The 22,399-nt window shown below is 44.6% G+C and overlaps 1 protein-coding gene across 1 annotated transcript in view; it reads left to right on the top strand.

Annotated features, from left to right (window-relative positions):
- The window catches only part of WDR43 (WD repeat domain 43), a 1,886,673-nt gene that overhangs the window by 1,001,601 nt on the left and 862,673 nt on the right, over positions 1–22,399 (top strand). Inside the window, exon 11 of the mRNA XM_044059887.1 lies at positions 14,702–14,836. Coding sequence (XP_043915822.1) covers positions 14,702–14,836 — 135 coding nt within the window. The remainder of the gene's footprint in view (positions 1–14,701; positions 14,837–22,399) is intronic.

Below are 22,399 nucleotides of genomic sequence, written 5' to 3'. Positions count from 1 at the left end.
GTGGACCAAGAGACGTATTATACAGGACTTTTATTGGCCTGGGATTTCACAGGGTACTCCAGGACCTGTGAGGAGTGCCAAAAAGTAGGCAAGGCAGGCGACAAGTTTGAGGCTCCTTTGATGCCCTTGCTTGTGATTGAGGAGCAGTTTCATACAGTAGCTATGGATATTGTGGGGCCTCTGAGTACCCTAAGTTCCACAGGTAAGAAGTATAACCTGGTGGTAGTAGATTATGTTGCTAGATATCCTGAGGTGGTGGCTCTGTCCTCCATCGAGGCAGAGAAGGTGGAAAATGCTGTTAGATTTCACCAAGTAGGTTTCCCCGAGAGAAACACTGACAGAAGTGCCAATTTCATGTCAGACCTGCTGGCTTGTCTGTGAAAGTGTGTTGGGGTGAAGCACCTAAAAAACACCTCCTACCACCCCCAGACTAATGGTTTAGTGGAGAAGTTTAACTCTACACTAAAGACATGCTACGGATGTCTGCAGACCAGTTTAGTTTGAGAGTGGGACAGATATTTGGCCATCCTGCTGTTTGAATACACAGGTTTTTCACCCTTTGAGTTGCTGTATGGGCATAGGGAGTGGGGGCCTTCAGACTCTATTCATGATGAGTGGGAGGGTGTGTGTGAATCCCACAAGGAATCTGTTGTGACACATGTCCTAGACATCATGATAGGGCTTGGGGGGCTCATGTTCTTGGCCCAGGAGAACATGGCAGGAGTCCAGCAGCAGAAAAAGGTCTCTTATGACAGGAATGCTTGAGCCTGAGCCTATGCAGTGGGGCAGCAGGTTTTGGTGCTTATTCCTGTCAGACACAAGCTGCAGGCATCTTGAGGGGCGACCTTTCGAAGTAGTAAGGAAAGGTCAGTGATATTAATTATATGGTAAGCCTGTTAGGCAGGAGGCAGGGGCACAGACTGTACCATGTTAACATGATGAAGCCTTACCATGGTAAGGGAGGCCCTGGTGCTAAGTAGTTCCAGTGGATGGAAGGAGTCATCTAAGGGAGATCTGTTAATAACGGACTTGAAAAACAGGCCAAATAGGGTAGTGTAGCCTCCAGCCTGCAAGCAGGCATTCCAAAAGCATGAAGGGGCTTTGGGAGGACCCGATGTGTTAACCAGACCAGATAACAGCAGAGAATTTGTTGTGTAAGTGGATTCTTCACACCATGGGGTGGGGCTGTACTCAGCCAGGTTTCCTCAGAGGGAGAAGAGTACCCAGTTGTATATCTCAATTGTAGACTCCAACCCAGGGAGAATTTTTATGCAGCTGTTGAAAAAGAATGATTAACCATAGTACAGGCACTGCAGAAACTTCAGCCCTCTCTGTTATAGGAGGAGGTTCATTGTGCTTACAGACCACATTCCCTTGTCATGGCTACATTGTCAGCCAGTAAAATGTCAAGTTATTGAGATGGAGCCTAAGGTTGCAAGCATTATGACATGACTGTGTTGCTTCATAGTGGGGTCAGCAATGCCAATGCAGATGGGCTCTCAAGACAGGGTATATTTTAGTGTGTTCCCAGACAGGCCTGTTTCTCTCGAGCAACATTTTTCCGGGGTCACCTGAAAAACTAGCTTCAATTTTTTTAAAATGGGTTGGGGGGGGGTGATATGAGCTAGTGTCATCTGTGCCAGGTGGAGTAGGCAGCACATGTGTACATATGCCAGCAAAGCTAGCTGGAGTTTTGTAAAAAAAAAAAAAAAAAAAATTTGTCACACTGATTTGTACAGATGTTTGAGTTAAAAATATATTTATAAAATTGCTTGTGTTAAAAGTGCATTAGTAGTGGGTCTTGATGGGCAGAAAAAAGATGTACATGTTTGTCAGACAGTATTATAACTGATTAAATGTGCATGTTTATCAGAGAACCTTGGGAGGATGGAGAGTTTGAAATTTATAGCTCTGCGTGTGTAATGTACCAGTCAGGTGACGAGGTGATGTCATCCTTTAGCCAGCATCTGGGTTCTTTGGAACCCTCGCAGCAGCACAGAATCTGATGGGAAAGCTTTCTAGCAAGATTTATGCCTGACACATCCATGCAGACAGAGACAGATGTCATCTGGCTTTAGCTGTGGTAAGACACTCAGCATATATATCCGCTTATAAGTAGTCTGGGAACAGTAATTCTTTAGTCAGTCAGGGACATTTAGTGAGAATAGTTTAGTATAATTTTCTACATCTATTAGAAACTATCCAACTGTATTATTTCTATGTCCTTCTATTCTTATGTTGCAGTATTCCAAACTCTGGTTATCCTCTGTTTGCTACCTGTATGTCCGGCCAGTATACAAATGCTTGTAGGGATTGCTAGGTATGTGGGACATCTGAACCTGGCTAGAGAGCATGTACCATAAAAGTGACGTCTGCAAGTACCTTTCCTCAGAACTTCTCTCGCCTGTCGAATGTCAGTGTTGTCCCATCTTCGCTTTCGGATCTTCATGTTTCTAAGATAAGTACCCCATCGGGGCTGTTTCTGATTCATTTTTGTCACTACATGTCTGTTTAGGTTACATGTCATCTAGGAAGGGAAAGTGCAGGTGTGGTTGTCAGATCCCCCATAAGGACGCCCACGAACTCTGCCTTTTCCATCTAGGGCTTACCCACGACCACCTTACTAGTGTGATCTGTCAGACCTTCATGCCTAAGACATACTACAGTTGTCTGCATGTTTTGAACATATCAGTGTCTTAAATGCTTAGTGTTAGGAATGGAAGGGTTGTCTGGTCAGTCCAGAGAACCATCTAAAATGCCCAAGGTTTCCAGGCCTGAACTTGCTGCCACTCCTCCACCTAACATCCCTCCTGTGACCGACATTTGCCTGCAGGAGCTTTCGGAGTCTGCCGGTATAGCGGGGGTACCCCTTGGGAGGCTGCAGAACCTATGGCAGAAGGGACATTAAGGGAGGGCTTGCAGACGTCACCCGCTGATGATGAGGTGGAATATCAGCTTCTTAGGCTGCCCAGACAGGCCCTTCCACTGCTTCCGCAACTTCCCAGCAAACAGAATCTAGGCCTGTCCGAGACTAGGCTTTCCATAGGGCCTACGCCTTCTAGGCCTTCACTTAAAAAAAAAAAAAAAAAAAAAAAAAAAACCGTAAAACATCTCTCCTCTCCTGCTGAAAGCTAACCTGATTAGCAGGCTTTTTCACAGAGCCTACTTAATGCCTTTATGGCCCTAAGGCCTGCCATGCCTGCTTCCCTACAGGCTGGACCTATTCCTATCAGTCCCAGGCCTCAGGCTGAAGAAATTATCCAACCTGAAGCTGAAGACTTTTCAGACTCCTCTTTGGAGGATTCTCTTCTTATGGGTCTCGGATGCTATCTCCTCTTGGATATGCTTCCCCAGCGAACTAATCTGCTGAGGCTGATCCTCCAGGAGAGGACCTCACCTTTAAGGAGACCATTTCTAAAATGAGAGAACGTTTTCATTGGGAGTCTTCTGAAATGTCAGAGGTCCAAAAAACGATAGTATGAGCTTTTGCAGATGGGAAGCCCTACTACTCCAACAATTCCTCCAGTGTTACTGGCTTTCTTGGATACTTTTAATGCTTCCTCTGTTGATCTTGATTTACAACCACTTGCCCCTAGAAGACCTGACAGGTTTTACAAAGTCCCTGAAGGGGTGAAATTTTTGATAAAACGCCCTGTTGCTGACCCTGCCACTGTCTGTGTCAGCAGACAAGCCATTCAAGCGGTTTCCCTCTACCTCTGTCCTTCCCACAGACAAGGACAGTAAGGCCATGGAGCACCTTGGTAAGAAGGTATATGCTTCTGCTACCATGGCCTTTAGGGCAGTAAATTACCAGATGTACATGTCCCAAATATTCCTTGTCTCTCTTGACCCATGTCACCAAACTATTAGTTGACCTTCTTGATTCATTTTCCAAGGCTCAAATCTCCAGTCTCTCTTCCCAGTCTTCTCAAGTTTTTAGACATTCTATTAGATGCAGCTATGATGCTGCAGAAGCCCCTGCCAGGTCTGCAGCCTCAACTTCAGTCCTTAGAAGATGCTCATGGTTAAAACTACAACCCTTACCTGATATTAGGGCCAAATTACTGGATGCACCCCTGGATAGCTCTAACCTTTCTGGATCTAAAGTGGCTGAGTTATTTAAGGCCCTTCAGCAAAAAGGGAAGGAACTGCATGATTTATAACACCTGTTCATTTCCCTTATATCCAAAATTTTGCAGGAACTATCCCTCAAAGACTCTGTTCATGAGGAAATACTCTGTACCAGTTTCCCATTGTAGGGCATGAAAAGGTACTAGGAAACTGCAGAACCATTCTAAACCTGCTCAAACTCCTGCCCAGAAACCTCCCTTTCAGGACAGGGCAGGTAGCCTGTGACTACCTATCTTCACTGCCACCCCCCTCCATACTTCATTCCTCTGTCTCTAAGGCTCTCACTGTCTTTCAGTTTGGCAAACCATCAACTTAGACAGGTGGGTCTTTTCCATCCTAGAAAAGGGTTACTTTGACCTGGATCATTTTCTCTTCTCCCAGGGGGATTCTCCAGCCACCCTAAAATCAACTTCTCCTTTTCCAGCCGGTCATAGACAGCCTCCTTTCACAAAGAACCATACAACCGGTTCCTGTGGCAGAAAAAGGAAAGGGATTCTATTCAAGACTCTTCCTAGTTCCCAGGAAGGATGGACCTTGGAGACCTACTCTGGATCTCTCTCACCTCAGTCTTTTACAGGTACCCACCTTTCATATGCTTGCTGTTCAGACCCTTTCCTTTACTGATACCTCAGGGATTTCTAACCACCTTGGACATAAAGGATGCCTACCGCCACATCCCTATAAGGTCCAACTACAGGAAATATTTGCGCTTTGCTGTTGGTTCCTTACATTTTCAGTTCTCAGCCTTGCCCTTTGGACTCTCTATGGCTCCAAGGGTGTTCACCAAGTGTCTGGTTCCAGTGGTTGCTTATTGCAGAGTCCAAGGGATTCTAATTTTTCTATACTTGGACAACCTCCTGATTCAGGTAGAATGCTCCAGATCATTACAGAACCAACTCGACCAAGTCATCTCTGTCCTGCAGGCACTGGGATTCAACATAAACTTCCCCAAGTCCAACCAGAGTCCTTCCTAGGACCAAGTTTCCCTAGGTTGCAGGATAAGAACAGATGATGTCCTTGTACTCTAATGTTGCAGTTTTCTACTAGTGGGTTTACCCTTCTTCCAATCAGCTTGTCCGGCCAGGTTTCCAAAGCTTTTTTAGTCCCTCTTGTTTGGTTGCACATCTGACGTGGAGGCAGGTACATGGGCCTTAAAGGTGACATCTGCAAGCACCAGCCCTCATAACCTTTCAGCTGCCAGTCGTACGCCGGATGTTCTGCTACTCACGGATGTCAGATCTGTCTTGCATTAAAGATAAGTACCCTGTTGGAGCTTTTTCTTCATTCTTTTTGTAGTATTATAGTCTGTTCATGTCCGGTAAGAGTAAGTGCAACTGTGGTCGTCAGATTCCCCATAAAGACACCCATGACCAGTGTCTCTCTTGCCTGTGTGTAGAGATCACGATTACAAAAACTGTGCCATACGTTAATCGTTCATCCCCAAACCCCTTTGCTGCCACTTAGTCTCTCAACTTGTACCTTGAGAACCAGTGCCTAAGACAGATTGCTCTCAGTATGTAAGCTGCCTCTGATGCCCCATCTGAACCACCAAGGAAGAGGGGCAAGTCCATGCAGCTTATTTTCACTGCTCCTTCCTCTGCCGCTCCTCAACCTGTAGCCACCGTCAGCTTGGCTGAGGACCCACTCTGCCACTACAGATACACCAGGTACCTTACAGGAGGCCGCACAATCTAAAGCAGATGACATGTCCAGGGAGGATGTACCAGCACCTGCTGCAGATGCCGGGTGGGGGGCAGTACCTTCAATGGGCGATTTGGACCCGACCTCCACTGTTTCAGTGATTTCTTCCAGGCCTACCGTCAGCCAGTCGCCGGCTAGGCCTTCTAAGAAAAACAAAAGACCAGAGATACTTCTCTGGCACAAGAGGCCTTACCTGGTTAGCAGGCCTTCAGCTAGAGTCTCTACAATGCTTTCTTGGCCCTCAGGCCCATCTCAGAGTTCACCCCTGTTTCTCCACCTGTTCTCAGCCCCAGGCCTTCCTTACCTGAAAGGACTGTGGGTCAACCTGCAGAGGAGGAACTGTCAGACTCCTCGGAGAATTCCCTGTCGTCCTGGGGTATGGATATCCCGAAGAAGCCTCTGCTGAGCATGATTCCCCAGTGGAAGACCTAACCTTTGGGGACACTGTTAACCTGATGAGAGAACACTTTAAGTGGAAATGCTTAGAAATGTCTGAAGCACAGAAAATATTTTATGATCTGATTCAGATGGAATCACCTAATCCATCACTTATCCCACCTGTCCAACCTGCTTTCTTGGATGCATTTGCTGCAACATCCATTAATCCATATTCCCAACCATCTGCTCCTCAAAGGGCAGACATTATACAGGGTCCCTGACTCAGATAAATTCCTTTTCAAATGTCCCCAACCAGACCTAGCCACTACCATTTCAATGGACAGGGCATCTAAACTCCCCCCTACTACCACTGTCTTGCCTGCAGATAAGGACAGCAAAGCCATGGAGAGGTGGGGAAAAAAGATTTACACTTCTGTTACCCTAGCTTTTAGGGCAACAAATTACCAGTCTCACATAGCCAAGTGTACTCTGGCTGTCCTGGACAAAGCCTCCAAAGAGCTTAATAACATTCCTGACTGTGCTGCTAAAGCATCCTTGTCTTCCTTGCTCGGGCTTATCTCACAAGTGAACAAGCAACTCCCTTAGGTGTGCATACGATGCAGCTGAGGCCTCCGCTAGGTCAGCTGCATCAGCATCCGTGCTAAGAAGATATTCCTGGCTACGTCTGCAGCCACTCCCTGATGACTTCAGATCCAAACTCCTGGATGCCCCCTTGGACCACTCAGGCCTCTTTGGTTCTAAGGTGGCTGATCTTTTCAAGTCTCTCCAGCAGAAAGGAAAATGGCTTCAAGACCTCAAGCATCTCCTTGTCTCTCTCCCAAAGTTCCAGAGGAACTAACCAGCTAAGACTCAATTTATAAGAAAGACATCAAGGCCTTCACCCCCCCCCCCCCCCAGGTCTAGAACGCCTCCCAGGAGACTGCTCAGCCAAGGACTCCTCAGGCCACTGACCAGAAGCCTTCCTTTACAGACAGGGCAGACAGTGTCTGACTACCTGCCACATTTCCTCCCTCACCTCATCCCACCACCCCTTTGTCCACCCGTCTCTGTCTCTGCATGGTCCCTGTAACATCTGACAAATGGGTTTTATCCATCCTGCGGGATGGCTACTTTGACTTGGATCACTCCACTTCCAAGACCGTCTATTCCACCACCTCCCGCATCTCAATTGTCACTCCTACACCAAGTCTTAAACAACCTGCTTCAAGGCACCATAGAATCAGTCCCCACCCCTGCTTAAGTGAAAGGTTTCTACTCGAGACTTTTTCTGGTGCCCAGAAAGGAAGGACCATGGAGACTCCTCTTGGACCTCTCCCTCCTCAACCTCTTCTTAAAGGTACCCTCCTTCAGGATGCTCACCTTACCCACTCTTTCCCCTTATTCTGCCTCAGGCCTTCATGGTAATCCTAGACATAAAGGAAGCTTATCTTCACATTCCTATAAAAGCCTACCTCCAGGAAATATCTCAGATTCATAACAGGCTCTTTTCACTTTCAGTTCTGTGCCTTGTCTTTTGGACTCTCCACTGTCCCAAAGGTATTTGCAAAGTGCATAGCCCCAGTAATTGTCTACTGCAGGACAAGGGGAATACAAATATTCCCATACCTAGATGACCTAATCATGCAGGCAGCAGACAGAACGGCCCTCCTGGGTCCACACCAAGGACCTCCTGCTGCAGTCTCTAGGGTTCCTGATAAATTTCCCAAAGTCACAACTCAGTCCTACACGGGACATTGTCTTCCTGGGATGCAGAATCAGGACAGACATCAGGATGGCCTCCCTCCGGGGGGAAAAGTGGTCTTTCACCCAACTCTTTGTCTGCTCTCCATTCATCAGCTCTGACTGCAGTGGAATTCCTAAGACTTCTGGGGTACATGGCAGCTACTATTCCCATGATACCCCTAGTGAGGTTACACATGAGGAAATTTCAGTGGTACCTGTACTTTATGTGAACCTAGCACTCACATCCTCTAGAGTTCAGGATCCCACTCCTCCCCTGTCTTCACCAAGAGTTAAAATGGTGGCTTGTCTAAATTGCCCAGAATCCTGTCCTGCCCCTGCAAATGCCCCCCTTCCCAGATCATGCATACAGATGCCTCAGACCTGGGCTGGGGGCAACTCTGGGTCCAAGGACAGTGCGAGGTTTGTGGACAGACACAAACAAGTGCTCATCAATATCAGGGCAATGACAGCAATATTCCTCACCCTGCAGGCCTTCCAACCTTACTTCCAACAGGGCTTCCTAAAGATCTTCAGACAACACCACAGTGATGTGGTACCTGAAGAAGCAAAGAGGGACAAAGTCCTACATCCTATGCAGACTAGCTCTACAGGTATGGGATATGGCTGTCTCTTGGGGAATCATCCTCCGGACAGCCTACATTCTGTCCCAGCACAACTCAGGCAGGCTCACTAAGCAGAGCCGTATCAGACAGCCACAAATGGATGCTGTCAAGAGAAGTGTTCATAGATCTGGTCCACAGGTGCGGTATTACACAGATAGACCTGTTCGCCTCCTCCATAAACAGGTAACTCCATAGCTACTGCTTCAGAACTTACAACCTGAAGGGTTTGCAAACAGATGCCTTCTCAATGTCATGGAGTGGGAAGTTCCTGTGTGCCGCCCCCCTTCCCTCTGATCCAGAGAGTTCTACTGAAAATTCAGCAGGACTCGCCAAAGATCTTGTTGGTGACTTCCTGTTGGCCAAGGCAGCACTAGTTCCCGCTACTTCATCTCTCCAAGGACAATCACCACAAGTGATCTACTCGCACAGCACAAAGGGACACAGATTCACCCACAGCGGAGATCCCTGCACCTCTCCCTGTGTCTAACATTTTGATTCCCTTCAGATACCTGTACAAAGAGGACATGTTCTCAGTCTTGCAGGAGGCCAGGAAACCCAACACAAGGAAATCTGATCTCTCGAAATGGAAAATGTTTTCTATGTGGTGTCACAAAAGACAGATGGAGCCACTGGACAGCGACTTGCCTCTGATTCTTTCCTACCTGTGTGAACTCCTGAAGACAAGCTAGTCTTAACCTCTTTAAAAGCACACCTGTCTGCCATTTCTGCCTGTTTGCCTATGGAACCTCTGTTGGCCTCCAGATTTACAGCTGAGCTATTCCTAAAGGGTGCTTTACACTTAAGACCCCCCAGAAAACTGACCCCTCCTTCTTGGGATCTTAACTATGTCCTAAAAAACTTACTCTGCCACTCTTCAAACCAGCTGGTAAGGTTGACTTGAAATTTTGCACTTGGAAGACGGTACTACTAGTAGCTCTGACTTCAGCCAGGAAGCCCTTATGGCCACCCCACCCTTCCTACTTTTCCATATGGGCAGGGTCACCCTCAGGATTAATTCCTTTTTCACCCTCTGGGTGGTCAATTACCTTTCCCTGAATCAGGCTATTCACCTACCCACCTTCTTTCTTAATCCTCAGGGAGACAGTGAGAGGTCCTACACACTCTGGATGTCCACAGGCAACTTCGATTCTATTTGCATAAGACCAAGCTTTTACGCAAATCAGACCAGCTGTTTGTTTCCTTCCACCCCAGGGCTCTGTGGGAAAACAAACCATTTATTCTTGGATTGCTAGAGCCATTTCTTTTTGTTACACACACCATGGGAAGACTCTCAGGCAATGTCAGAGCCCATTCCACAAGAGCCATGGCTTCCTCTGAAGCCTTTTTCAATGGTCTAGACACCAGCTCCATTCTAGAAACAGCTACCTGGTCCTCTCTGCACGCCTTCACCAGACAGTACAAGTTTGGACAACATCTGCAGGAACAGGGCAGGATTTGCCAGGGCTATCCAGCATGGGTTCCTGGAATCCTTATCCAGACCCCCACACCCCCCACCCCCAGCCAGCAGTGAGCTATGGTACTCGCCAACTTGTGAATACTGCAACATTGGAATATAAGGATCATAGGAAGGTTGTGTAAAATCTTACAATAACCATAGATGTCCTTCTCTTCCATGTTGCAGTATTCCTTCCCTCCCATCACCCCCCTCTTATCCTTGCACTTGCTCTCCTCAGCTTCTGTACAGGCTAGGCCATCAGGACTGGCTGCGTCTGGGGCTTCTTTGGTTCTGAGGGCTGGTGCGTGCAGACGTCACATTTATGCCTCGCGTACCTGCCAACATGTCAAGATGTCAGACGCATCATCTGGGACTGAAAAGCTTTGGAAACCTGGCTGGACAAGCTGATTGAAAGAAGGATAAACCCACTAATGAATACTGCAGCATGGAAGAGGACCTCTATGGTTATGGTAAGATTTTTACACAACTTTCTTTTCTCTGCATTCTCATCTCTTGACAGGAAAATGCTGCAGAACTTGTATTTTTCAGCCTTTATGGAATTACCATATGTGTGACTCTTCAGTGTTTTTAACATCAGGTTGAGGCTTTACCTAAAATGAAGCTATCTGAATGTACTGTGGAGATTTTACTCTGACAAGACAGTAGAGTTTAAATTGCTGTTAATATTATTTTGTGAAAGTTTAATGTGGTTTTAGTGTGTGGAACTAATTTTTAACATTGGTTTGGCACATTGAAGAATTCTGAACCAATTTCAGACTTTTTTCTGATAGATGCAGTTTGTCAGAGTTTAAGTGGGGATATACTTATTGCTAGAAAGTTTAAGTACTTATTTTGATACATTATCCAGTACATTGTTAATTATTCTGGCTGGCATTCTCTCCCTTGACTTGATAGATCCTAACTGTGATGCTCCTCATCAAATCCAGTTGCACCTAAAAAGAAAATTTCTCAGCCTGAGGAGATCCTGTCTGGGCCACTGCTCTGCCTGCAGATCCCTTAGCTTTTGACCCATCTTCCTCTAGTGTAGCTTTGCCGGAAACTGTCATACAAGGGTTAAACATTCTCCTGGGCTGTTCAGTACCGGACAGAGGTATGGAAGAACCAAACCTTTTAGGTGCAGGAGTAGTCCAGGGCAAGAGTCCCCTTGCCAGACTTACTTTATCCCCTAATATTTTATGTAGTAGTGAAATTCACAGGAAACAAACCATGCATCTGATCATATTATAAGACTTATGTGGTTTCCTTGGCTAAAAGTGTCCTGCAGACAGTTAATTCTGGTGGTTGTATTTCCATACATGGCTCTTGTGCTAATCTGGGTGGAGACCTTTCTAATGAATTTGAGGGCAGTGGCAATTTCCTAGTTGATACTGAGTCCAGTCACACTGATTCTTTGTAAGGAGCACCTGAGCTTAAGACAATTGTTTAGATAATTGTTGGTTTTAGTGATTTTCTTGGGAACTACCCTAGAGCAAGGCAAGGGTGTATGACCTTCTGTTGCACTTCTTGTGTTTCAAAGTGTTTGGCCCCAGTGGCTATCTGTTGCAGAACCCTAAGCATCCATCTTCTTCCTTCTGCTTTTCCCACTTAGGGGTCGCCACAGCAGATCACCTGTCCGCTCATGATTTATCAGTAGAGTTTTACGGTGTTGAGTTGCCAGCCCGGCGCCCAACCTTCCACAGAAGGCACACACTCATGCCTAGGGCCAGTTTAGAATGTCTAATCCACCTACACGTCTTTGGGGTGTGGGAGGAAAACGGAGCACTGAGGACATGCAGATTCCACACAGAAGGCACCCCCAGCCGAGAATCGAACCTGAGAACCTCTTGCTGTGAGGTGACAACGCTAACTGCTGCACAATCCGTGGCCGTCCTAGAACTCTAAGCATTCATATTTTTCCTTATTTAGACTACTTGCTGATTTGTGCAAATTATGTATCCACATGTTTGGAGTCTTTAGACAAATTTGCATCCCTACTTTACCACCTAGGCTTCAAACTGAACCTTCGAAAGGCCTTCTAAACCCTCTCAATGAATTGTTTTCCTGGAGTTTTGGATAGAAACAGTAGAAGGGATAGTTTTCCTGCCAGAAGGCACAGTTCTGACTTATGGCATTTTCTTGGATTTCTCTCATAAAGTTGGCCTCGGCAACTGAATTTCTCAAAATTCTAGGCCTCATGCCATCAAACTTCATGGATGCCATTAGCCAGACTACACATGAGAAATTGAGTGGCACTTCAATTGTTGGACCCTGCACCTTCATCACTTAGATTTCCAGGTACAGATACTGGGATTCATGAACTAGGAGCAGCAGTTGTGGAGGGAGCAACAGTTCCTGCATCCCAGGACTCCCTTTCTCTCTCCATACCCTGGTCCAGTCTGTCCAGGCACACTTCAAATTTTGTTTGGATGCAGTGTCCATAGTAAAAGTGCAAGACTTGTAGGATCCTCAGGGCATTTGCCAAAACACACAAATGTAAGATATTGGCAGTGATTCATGCCTTAAACGTTCTTCACAGTTTTTGGACTATTGCTCCTCTTCTAGTGGTCATGGACAGCACTACTGAGTTGTGGTACCTAAACAAGCGAGAGGGTACAATTGGCAACGTTGTCCTGTGAGTTGTCTTTTTAGCATTATGTTACTCTCTAGGCCTCGTACATTCTGTCAGAGCAAAACACAGTGGCAAACTGACTAACCAGATCCTGACCAGACCCTCATGAATGGAAACTTCATGTAGTGGTCTTCCTGGACTTAACCCAGATGAGGAGTACACCTCAAGTAAATCTGTTCACCTCCTTTCACAACAGACAACTGAAAATGTTCTGTTCAAGGCATCCTTTCAGTCACGCTTGAAGACTGATACTGTATTCCCATGGATTGGAATGTTCCTGCATGCATTTCCACCCTTCCCATTGGTTCCCATGATACTTCTAAAGATTTGGAAAGAATTGCCAAAGATCATTCTGGTAACCCCCTTTTGGCCCAGGCAGAGTTGGCTCTCCCTTTTAATAAAATTGGCTAAGGGCAGTTACCACAAGCTTCCTGGTGGACTGGATTTGCTCACACAGCATCAGGGCACATATTACACCACAGCATGCAGCAATTGCACTGACTGTCTGGATAATTCTATTTTGACACCTAGAAGCAGAAAACCTGCTACTAGAAAATCTTGCGTTAATAGGTAGATTTTTTTTAGGTGATGCCTAGTCAGTAACAGAAATCCTGAAAGGGTTTTAACCCCTCTGATTTTTGAAATATTTATAAGGTACTTTGAGATGGTTTGTCATGTGCCTTTGTCAAAGTTCATCTTGTGACCACCCCAGCTTGTCGGCCCATGGACCCCTCTGTTTTGCCTCTTTGTGGTCAGTTTATGATAGGAGTGTTGCATGTCAGACCCCCCCGAAAGCAAATTCCTCTTCCCTGGGATCTCAGCTTTTTTCTTGAAAAATTGACCTTACCTCCTTTTAACCTCATATATCAAGCTGATTTACAGTTGAATACTTGGAAGATTGGCTTATTCATTTCTCTGAGTTGCAAACTGTTGTGGTGGGGCCAGCCCTATCTGATTTTTACAAGTACAGGGTTGTGTTATGCACTAATCTGTCATTCATGCATAAAGTATTTTCTGAATTTACCTTTAATCAAGCCATCAGGCTCCTAGTGTTCTATTCTGATCCAGAATTCAATGGAGAAAAAATTCTACATACCTTGGATACGTACAGGCAGCTCAGGTATTGCCTTAAGAGAACAAAGCCCTTTAGGAATGCTGAACAAATTTTTGTCTTCTGTGTGGAGGCTAAGAAGTGTCAACCTCTCTTTAAGCAAACTATTCCATGTTGGTTGTCCCCTGATGTTTTCAGTTACTCACACCATGGTGAATCTCTTCCAGGCAAGGTTGAGGCCCACTTGACTAGGGCCTTGTCCTCTGGTGGTATATCGGAGAGTGGTGGACTCTAAGCATTCTAGAGGCAGCAATTTAGTCCTCTGTTTATTTCTTCACAAAACAATACAAACTGGATTACTTTTCAAGGTCTAGAGCTGGTTTTGCTAGCATCATTTTCCAGAGTTTCCTAGATCATTATTCTTCCACCTTCAAGGTAGGTTAAGCTTTGGAAATCTGCTCAAAATGCCACAGAGGAAGTGAGGAGTTTGAGCATTTACTGTCCCAGATATAAGTAGGACTTGTGCAACTGTACTTTCTTTGTGGTCTTTTGGAGGGGGTTCTGCTTATCCTCTTTGTCACTGTATTTAGGTGTCTTCTCCATCTGCTATATGCATTGAGATTTTAATTTGTTAGGGAAATGTATGTTATTCTGGGTAGGACTTTTTTGCTGAGTGCATTGTTGACTTGAAGGACACATGGACTTGTGCACACCTCTTTAGTCAATGAGTGATGATATACAAGCCAGGGGCAAGTGTTCCTTGTGTTAGTGTTAGCTTGGATTATCAGAAGAGAAAATACTGTTTGCTACTTACTGCAAAGGACATTCTCACAGATCTAAAAAAGGCACCATATATTTTAGATACAAGAACAGTTGAAGGATGTATGGTAGAGCTTGTACACAGCTGGTATTTAGTTGCATAATACTGTCATGAAAATGTTTTTGACCATTTCTCCACTTTGGGTAATTTCTTATGTTTTCTTTTGCAGCTGAGCATTGAAGAGAGACTGTGCGCCATAGACCTAGATGTTATGAAAGTGAAGTCAAAAGGTCTTCCAAAGACGGACAGTCATGCAGTATTGTTAGTTCAGGGATTGGAAAGCAATGATTCTGATATCTTGAATGTAAGTGTTTTGCTGGGGAGTTCTCCGTTTAATGTTTCTGTGCATTTCTTCTCATTTTTTCATGGATGTGCACATCTCTACAGCATTGTCTTAGCAGGCTGTAGATTTGCATTGGTGATGTATAAAGTGTTCATCTACTTTTCTGGCAGTTTTCTCTATGGATGTAAGAAAAAAACTCAAATTTTAAGCTTAGTTCGTATAGTAAGTTTAAATATTAGCTTTTTTCTGTTGAATTAGGTTGTTTTAGACATTGGAGAAGGTCTATAAAATTAATTTGATTTTTTATTAATTTGAGTGGCAAGTAAACCTTAATGCTTTTGTTTTTCCAAGATTAAATAAGCATTTAACATCTAAGCTGTTCTAAAGAAAAGACCACTTAAAACTTTGTGGAGGTTTCTTTATTTTATCATATGCCTTGCACATTCAGTTCATATTGTTTTAATAGATTTGTTTGAAATGACAGGTGACACTATTGTTTTTCTGTTTACTGAAAATATGGTAAAATGTTTTGTGCCACTGTTGTACTCTGCGTACTGAGCAGAAGTTCTGCAAAACACCTTGTGTTACTTCAATGAAAACAGTATAATGCTAAGTGTCAGTCTTCTGAAGTGTATAGCAGGATGGATAGTAAGATGCAGAGAAAAAAAAGTTTTTTTTTTTTTGGGTCACTTAAGAATTTTGGTCTGCTCCTACCTTTAATTTTTAACATCATCTTGTCTCATGTCATTCATTGTTGAAACATTTAGCATGTTAACTCTGCAATGCTACAAATGAAAATCAGAATTGTTTTTTTTTCTGGTAAAATATAAAGGATTTTTTTTTTATTTATGATGTAGTGACAGTTTTGCAGAGTGTAATAGTGTGTTTTCAGCTTTCTGAGTGGTTCAGCACTGCACCCATAATAAAAATTGGGTGTAATGTAAATATGTTTATATTATTTTTAATATGTCTAATCTAACTGGGTTAGATCCTGTTTTTGGTGGAGGCCTGTGTAGAAAATCTCTACAAGACCCATTGATACAGCTGTGAGACCGAGTGCAAGTTTACAGCAAAAGTTTGAGGTTTTCAGTAACGTGATGCAGTTAGATAAATAGCTTTACAGGAGGAAATGACTCCCTAGTGGTGATATAGATATACAATTTTCAAACAGTTAACATGGATTACAGTATAAAAGAAGTTGTAATTTTTTTACACTAGCGTGCTATCCTTTAAATGAGCTGTAGGTTGTAGGAGTAGGTTGCAAGATTTGTTGAAAGTGCAGGGATTACTAGGAATAAAAATTAGTGGAATTAACTGGTCATGAGTGGTTTATACATGGCTTTAGCTCCTATGTCTTTACTTTCGTAATTCAGTATGTAGCTTCTCTTTGAAAGGCTACATTTCTGATCCTCTTTGAGATGTCTATCAATATTTTAGGTATTATCAGTATAGTCAATGACAAGAGACATCCTTGACTGCAGTGCTAACCTCAGGTACATCTCTTGAGCTTAACCCCACAACTTTCACTACTTTAAATCATACATGTTTGTATAACACTAGTGACCCTGGGGCTTTTTTAAGCTTGGCCATGCATCCAAAATCTGACAGTGTCTGGTACCCTTGTTCATTTACAAGCAGGAGCCTCGGCGATGAAGTGTTTATAGGCTTGCTGTGTTCGTTTGAGGTATAGGTGCCAAGTCAAAGGTGAATTTCCAGTTCCCTTCCCATTTGTCCAAGTTACACTTGCATTAGTTTGGGAGGAACTGTGCTTCACATGGATTGGGGGGGGGGCTGTTCCAGAGAAGGGATAGTCTCTGGGATACGTACCTGTCTTGTCAGCAGCCCCTGTTTATATCACAGGCAAAGTTTAAGTGTTTTCAAGTGGTACTTATAGTGCTGTTTGTGTTGTGGGTATGCAGGAGGCCCATCAGAGTGGAGTTGAAAGATGGCTTGGATATGCCATACATAGATCTCCGCTCAACAGTCTGTAGAAGACTGAATACAGAGATAGGGTTTTGAGGTGGTTTGCATAGGACATGTTTACACCCTGTATTCCTTTAGTGAGGAACCTCTGTGGGTGTTCCAGTTATCTGATGTGCCTTATTTAGTACATACCAAAGAGAGCATTGTTCTCAGTGATAGGGAATGATGAGTGCTGAATGCAATGGAAGAAAGACCCCCTTGAACTTAGATGCCATACCTTTAAGTTATGATTTCCTCACTACCATAGACAAGTGATGGTCAAAGACTAGTTTGCTGTCGATAAGTTCCTGTCTACTGGGTCGACTCTTGAGGATGTTTTGTCAAAATGGTAGTTACCAGGGGTGGCAGACTTCCTGAAGGAAACAGTTTGTGCATTTTTCATTTGTGGGTTATTCTGATTGCTTATAATTTATCGTTTGAAATTTAGTCAGAAGGCTGATCCCTGGACTTTAGAGAAGTAGATATCTCTGAAGGACTTCTTTGGTAACTGGCATTTTTGTAGAGGGGGGTCATACCTGTTTTAACTTTGTGTCCTGTGTGGTAGCCAATTGGCTATCTACTGGATGACATAAGGGTTAATAAATTAACTTCATGAGTTTTTCGACCAGTGCCCAAATGGAGTATTGTCATACACTTTGGCCAGGTCAGGGTAGACACTGTGAACCATTTTGCCCTCATCCATTGCTTTTGTGAACTTCTCAAAAGTCCATCAATTTGAGTAGGTTTGACCTGCCCTCAGTGAAACCAAACTGGGTAGGGTCCAGTGTCTAAATGATGATCTTCGTGTTTCACTGTTGCAGTCATTGCATTTGGTTTATCCTGCTGGCAGGTTGCCCTCATTCGGCCTGAATTCCAAAGTCTTGGGTCCTGCGTCGGTTGCTGTCACCTCTTCCCTGATGTCAGGTCGTCAGGGTATAAAAGGTGCAGCCGACGCCATTTTCTTCAATCTTTCTTGCCGCACGGTGCCCGAAGCAGAAGCAGTTTGCAAGTGCAGGTCGGCCGACTCCTGAGATTTTCGTGTTTGAGTTTCAGATCCGAAGTCTTCATTAAAAGCTAAGTACCCCGTTGGGGAAACTTTTTTCTTGCTCCAGACCGATGTCAGAAAAAGTTATTAATTGTATTTCTTGTGGGAAGCAAATACCTCATAAGGACTTTCATTTTTACTGTATTCCCCTGACCACGACGTTTCTAGTTGTCGGTTTTGTGTTGGATTTAACCAACGCACTATTAAGCGTCGGTACGATTTTGCATTAAGCTACTTTGAACGAAGATTTAATTATACAGTGTCGTTTGATAGCTGTCCGACTACCGGAGTTCGCAACAAACGCAAAGAAAAAGGCAACTGAGGTCCAAAACAGACTAAACTTCTCCTAAGCAAGTCGCCGGTTCTCAGTGAGGCGCTTTCGAAGCCCCTGACGTTCGCTACTTTAGAGTTGCAGGCCGCTACCGACTCCCACATGGAGTTGGCCAGGCCGCTGGAAACTCAAGGTACTGGAGCCTCGGAGACTATTCTCTCAGATGGGTCCGGAGCTGCTGAGCAGGCATCGGCTTCTGAGGGTGTATTCAGACCTAAACAATTGTATATTAAACAGACTTCAAAGGCAAAGACTAAAACACCTCTAAAGGCAAAGAAACAAGTTCACTAGCCACATGGACAGGCCTCCATGCCCAAAAAACAGATGCTCAAAATGGCCAGAGACTTAATTACTTTGATCAGGGGTTCCCATCCCTTTCCTGATAAGAGGCCTAGGCAAGAGGCAGACTATTAATCTTCAGATCAGGTTTCCATTTCTTCTGATTCCTCTTCTGATCAGGAATATTCTCTTCCTCCCTAAGAGGATTCTGATGCTGAAGAATCATTTCCTTCAGCTTCTCCTCTTGAGGACTACTCTTTTGGGGAAACCTTGCATACCATGAGGGAGCACTTCCACTGGGAGAGCCAAGATTTTTCAGAATCTAAGAGGAGGCTCAGAGACTTCCTTTTACTACCTCAACACAGGCCTCTAGCTATTCCACCTGTGTTGGACATTGTAGATTGTGTTCTCAGAGTCTAGTCTGACCCCTGACTCCTTACCTCCAGCTCCTGTTAAGCTGGACAGATACTACAGGGTCCCTGACTCTTATAAATTCCTTTTCAAAAACCCTACTGCAGACCCAGAAACTATTTCTCAGGGTCCCAAAGGGGTCAAGGCTTCCACTGCAAAAATCCCTACCCCCTCTGACAGGGATTCTAGGGCACTGGATAGATGGGGAAAAAAGATTTAGACATCTGCTACCTTGGCTATAAGGGCCTTTAAACTGCCAGTTTCATATGCTCAAATATCAGCAATATGTCATGACACTGCTTAAACTGACACTGCCTAAACAGAAAATGTTGGTAAATTCTGAATGTGCAGAAAACAAAGAAATGCAGGATTTATTGCATGCAGCTGAACAAGTTGGAAAGCATACTCTGCAATGTGGTTTTATTCTCTGGAGGCCTCCTGCAGGGCTGCTGTTACGGGTTCTGTCATTAGGAGGCATGCTTGGTTAAAGGAACAAAATCTGCCTGATCATGCTAAAGCAAAATTATTAGATGCTCCATTACAACATGATGCTTTGTTTGGTGTTAAGGCAGAAGAGGTGTTAAAGAAAATGGAGGGCAAAGCTAAATCTATGCAAACGGTCAAGGATTTCTTACAGGTACAGCCACCTAGATTTAGCAGACACTGGCCTACAAAGAATTGGTCCTTTCCAGTCTCAGACAGACTTCAAAGGGGCAGATCCAGACGCCCTAGAAGCAGATCACAGCCGCAAGGTTCCTACAGGTCTAAGCAGTTGGGTGCTTCTACCTCCAAAGGTGGAGAAGATAAATCACAACCATACAGGAAACAGTCCCAATGACTTCCCCCTGCCTGCACAAAGCACTTATCTTCTGGCAGCACCCTTAGGGGGAACACTAGCACTTTTTTTCTCAAAATTGGCACATTATAACCCAGGACAAATGAGTTCTAGACAGTGTCACAAGGCTACAAGTTTCGCTTCCATAGCCTGCTAAGGGCAAACGGCTGGCCAGACTGCCAAAAATCAATGGGCAGAGGCTCAAAAACAAGCTCTCATGGACATGAGGGCTATTCAACAAGTGCCACAGCAAGAGCAGGGACAAGGATGTTACTCGACTGTTCTTGGTACCCAGAAAGGACAAAGCATGGAGACCAATACTGGACCGATCTATTCTAAACACTTTCCTGGATATACCAAAATTCTAGATGTTGACCTTGCAGCAGCTTCTGCCCATGCTGGGCAGCAAGGCTTGGCTCGTGACTTTATACCTAAAAGAGGCATACCTGCATGTCCCAATCAGACAGTCATGCAGAAGATACCTCAGATTCAAGGTTGGCTCAAAGCATTACCAATTCTCTGCACTGCCCTTTGGCTTATCTACTGTGCCCAGGGTCTTCACAAAGTGCCTGGCACCAGTAATTGCTTACTGCAGACAGAGGAATACAAATATATTCTTACTTGGATGACTCCCTCATACAAGCAGATAACAAGGACATTCTGCTACAGCATCTGACGTTTGTGAAAAGATTTTTAACATGCCTAGGGTACACGGTCAACAAAAAAATCAAAACTAGTACCCTCTCAACAGGTAATATTCCTGGGTGCAAGCTTAAATACAACTGCCCAGATGGCTTATCTCACTCCAGACAAACGAAGGCAACTGACTACCTATTTCAAGGAAATGGCAACAAAGGCCCAGTTATCTGCAAGAAAAATTCTGCAGGCTTTGGGCTTCATAGCATCCTGCATCTTACTAATTCCATATGCAAGACTGCATATGAGGAAAATTCAATGGTACCTAAAAAGTGTCTGGACACAACATTGCCACAGCATGGAAACAATGATTACTCTCATTCCCTGCCTGCAACGGGAGTTTTGATGGTGGGCAAAGGCTTGTCACCAAAACAAGGGGCAGCCATTCTCACTATCCCCAGTCAGGCAGAGCCTAACGACAGATGCATCAGATTATGCTTGGGGGGGGGCACACATGGCAGGAAGAGGCATTCAGGGCACCTGGTCCACAAACCAAAAGCATCTACATATCAATCAAAAAAAGATGCTAGCTGTTCAAAATGCCCTGACAGCCTTCAAGGACCTACTTCATCCGGGACAACTACTGATAGACCAGACAACACCACGGTCATGTGGTACATAAACAAGCAGGGGGGCACTCATTCTTACCCCCTTTGCAGACTAGCCATGGCTTTATGGGACACATTGACTTACCAAGTTCATCTGCAGGCACAATTCCTGCCAGGAAAGGAAAATACTCTGGCAGACAAACTAAGCAGAAACCTCATGGATCCCCGAGAGTGGCACCTGGATCCACAAGTCTTCAGCATGATAACAAAGAAATGGGGACACCCGGACATAGATCTATTTGCCTCCCCTCACAATCAACTAAAAAGATTCTGCACAAGGACTTCACAGACAAGCTTGGAAAGTGGAATCTTTCAACTGGACAAACCTATCAGTATATGCCTTTCCTCCACTGCCTCTCCTCCCGAAGGTACTCCTAAAGGGCAGAGAGGAGAAACCAAAATTGATTCTGAATGCCTCAGACTAGCCACGCCAGTACTGGTATCCGAGCTTAAGGAACTTGTCCCAATGCCCAGCCTGGACCTTACCTCAAGTACCTCATCTACTGTCCCAGCAAAACAATCGGATTCTGCACAGCCAACTCAGGACCCTAAACCTGGCAGCATGGCGGATAATGTAGCCATACAAATCACACCTCTCAGTAAACCCGTGTCATTTTAGAAGCCAGAAGGCCTAGTACTAGAAAATCCTATGCTGAGAAATGGAAGAGATTTTGTGCTTGGAACCAAGCTCAAGGAACTGATACGGCTGTCCCAAATATTCCTCAGATTTTGCAATACTTAACTGAGAAGCTGGACAAAGGCCTATCTTTTTCATCAATTAAAATTCATGCCTCTGCCATTTCGGCTCATTACAATACAGAGCCACCACTCTTTTCTCATCCTTTTCTCATCCTTTATTAAGGCAGTACCTCAGAGGAGCCAAAAACTTAAGGCCTCCAAGGAGAACGCCAATACCTGCATGGGACCTCAATTATGTCTTGGAAAAACACACCTTACCTCCTTTTGTGCTAGCTGCTACTGTGGATATAAAGTTCTTATCTTGGAAAACAGCTCAGCTCCTAGCAATAACGTCTGCAAGACAAGTTTCAGAGCTACATGCTCTCATGGCTGTGGAATCCTTTATCATTTTTTATCCAGACAGGGTCTGAGAACAAACCCTACATTAATGCCTAAGGTGGTATCCAGTTTAGCCCTTAACCAAACTATTCATTTGCCAACGTTTTATCCAAATCCACAGAACAAGTGGGAGAAAATTCTGCATTCTTTGGACATACACAGACAACTTAGATTCTACTTGGACAAAACTAAAGTTTTCAGAAAGACAGATCAATTACTAGTGGCATATGCCGCAGCATCACAAGGAAAGGCTATCTCCAAGCATACTGTTTCAAAGTGGATAGGTCACTGCATTCATTTCTGCCACTCACAGCATGGCAAAATAGTGCCTAAGGGCATT

Source organism: Protopterus annectens, chromosome 1.part2 (assembly GCF_019279795.1).
Source record: "Protopterus annectens isolate FY-2018-M chromosome 1.part2, PAN1.0, whole genome shotgun sequence".
NCBI lineage: Eukaryota > Metazoa > Chordata > Ceratodontiformes > Protopteridae > Protopterus > Protopterus annectens.
This window is presented reverse-complemented; position numbering and strand designations above follow the sequence as displayed.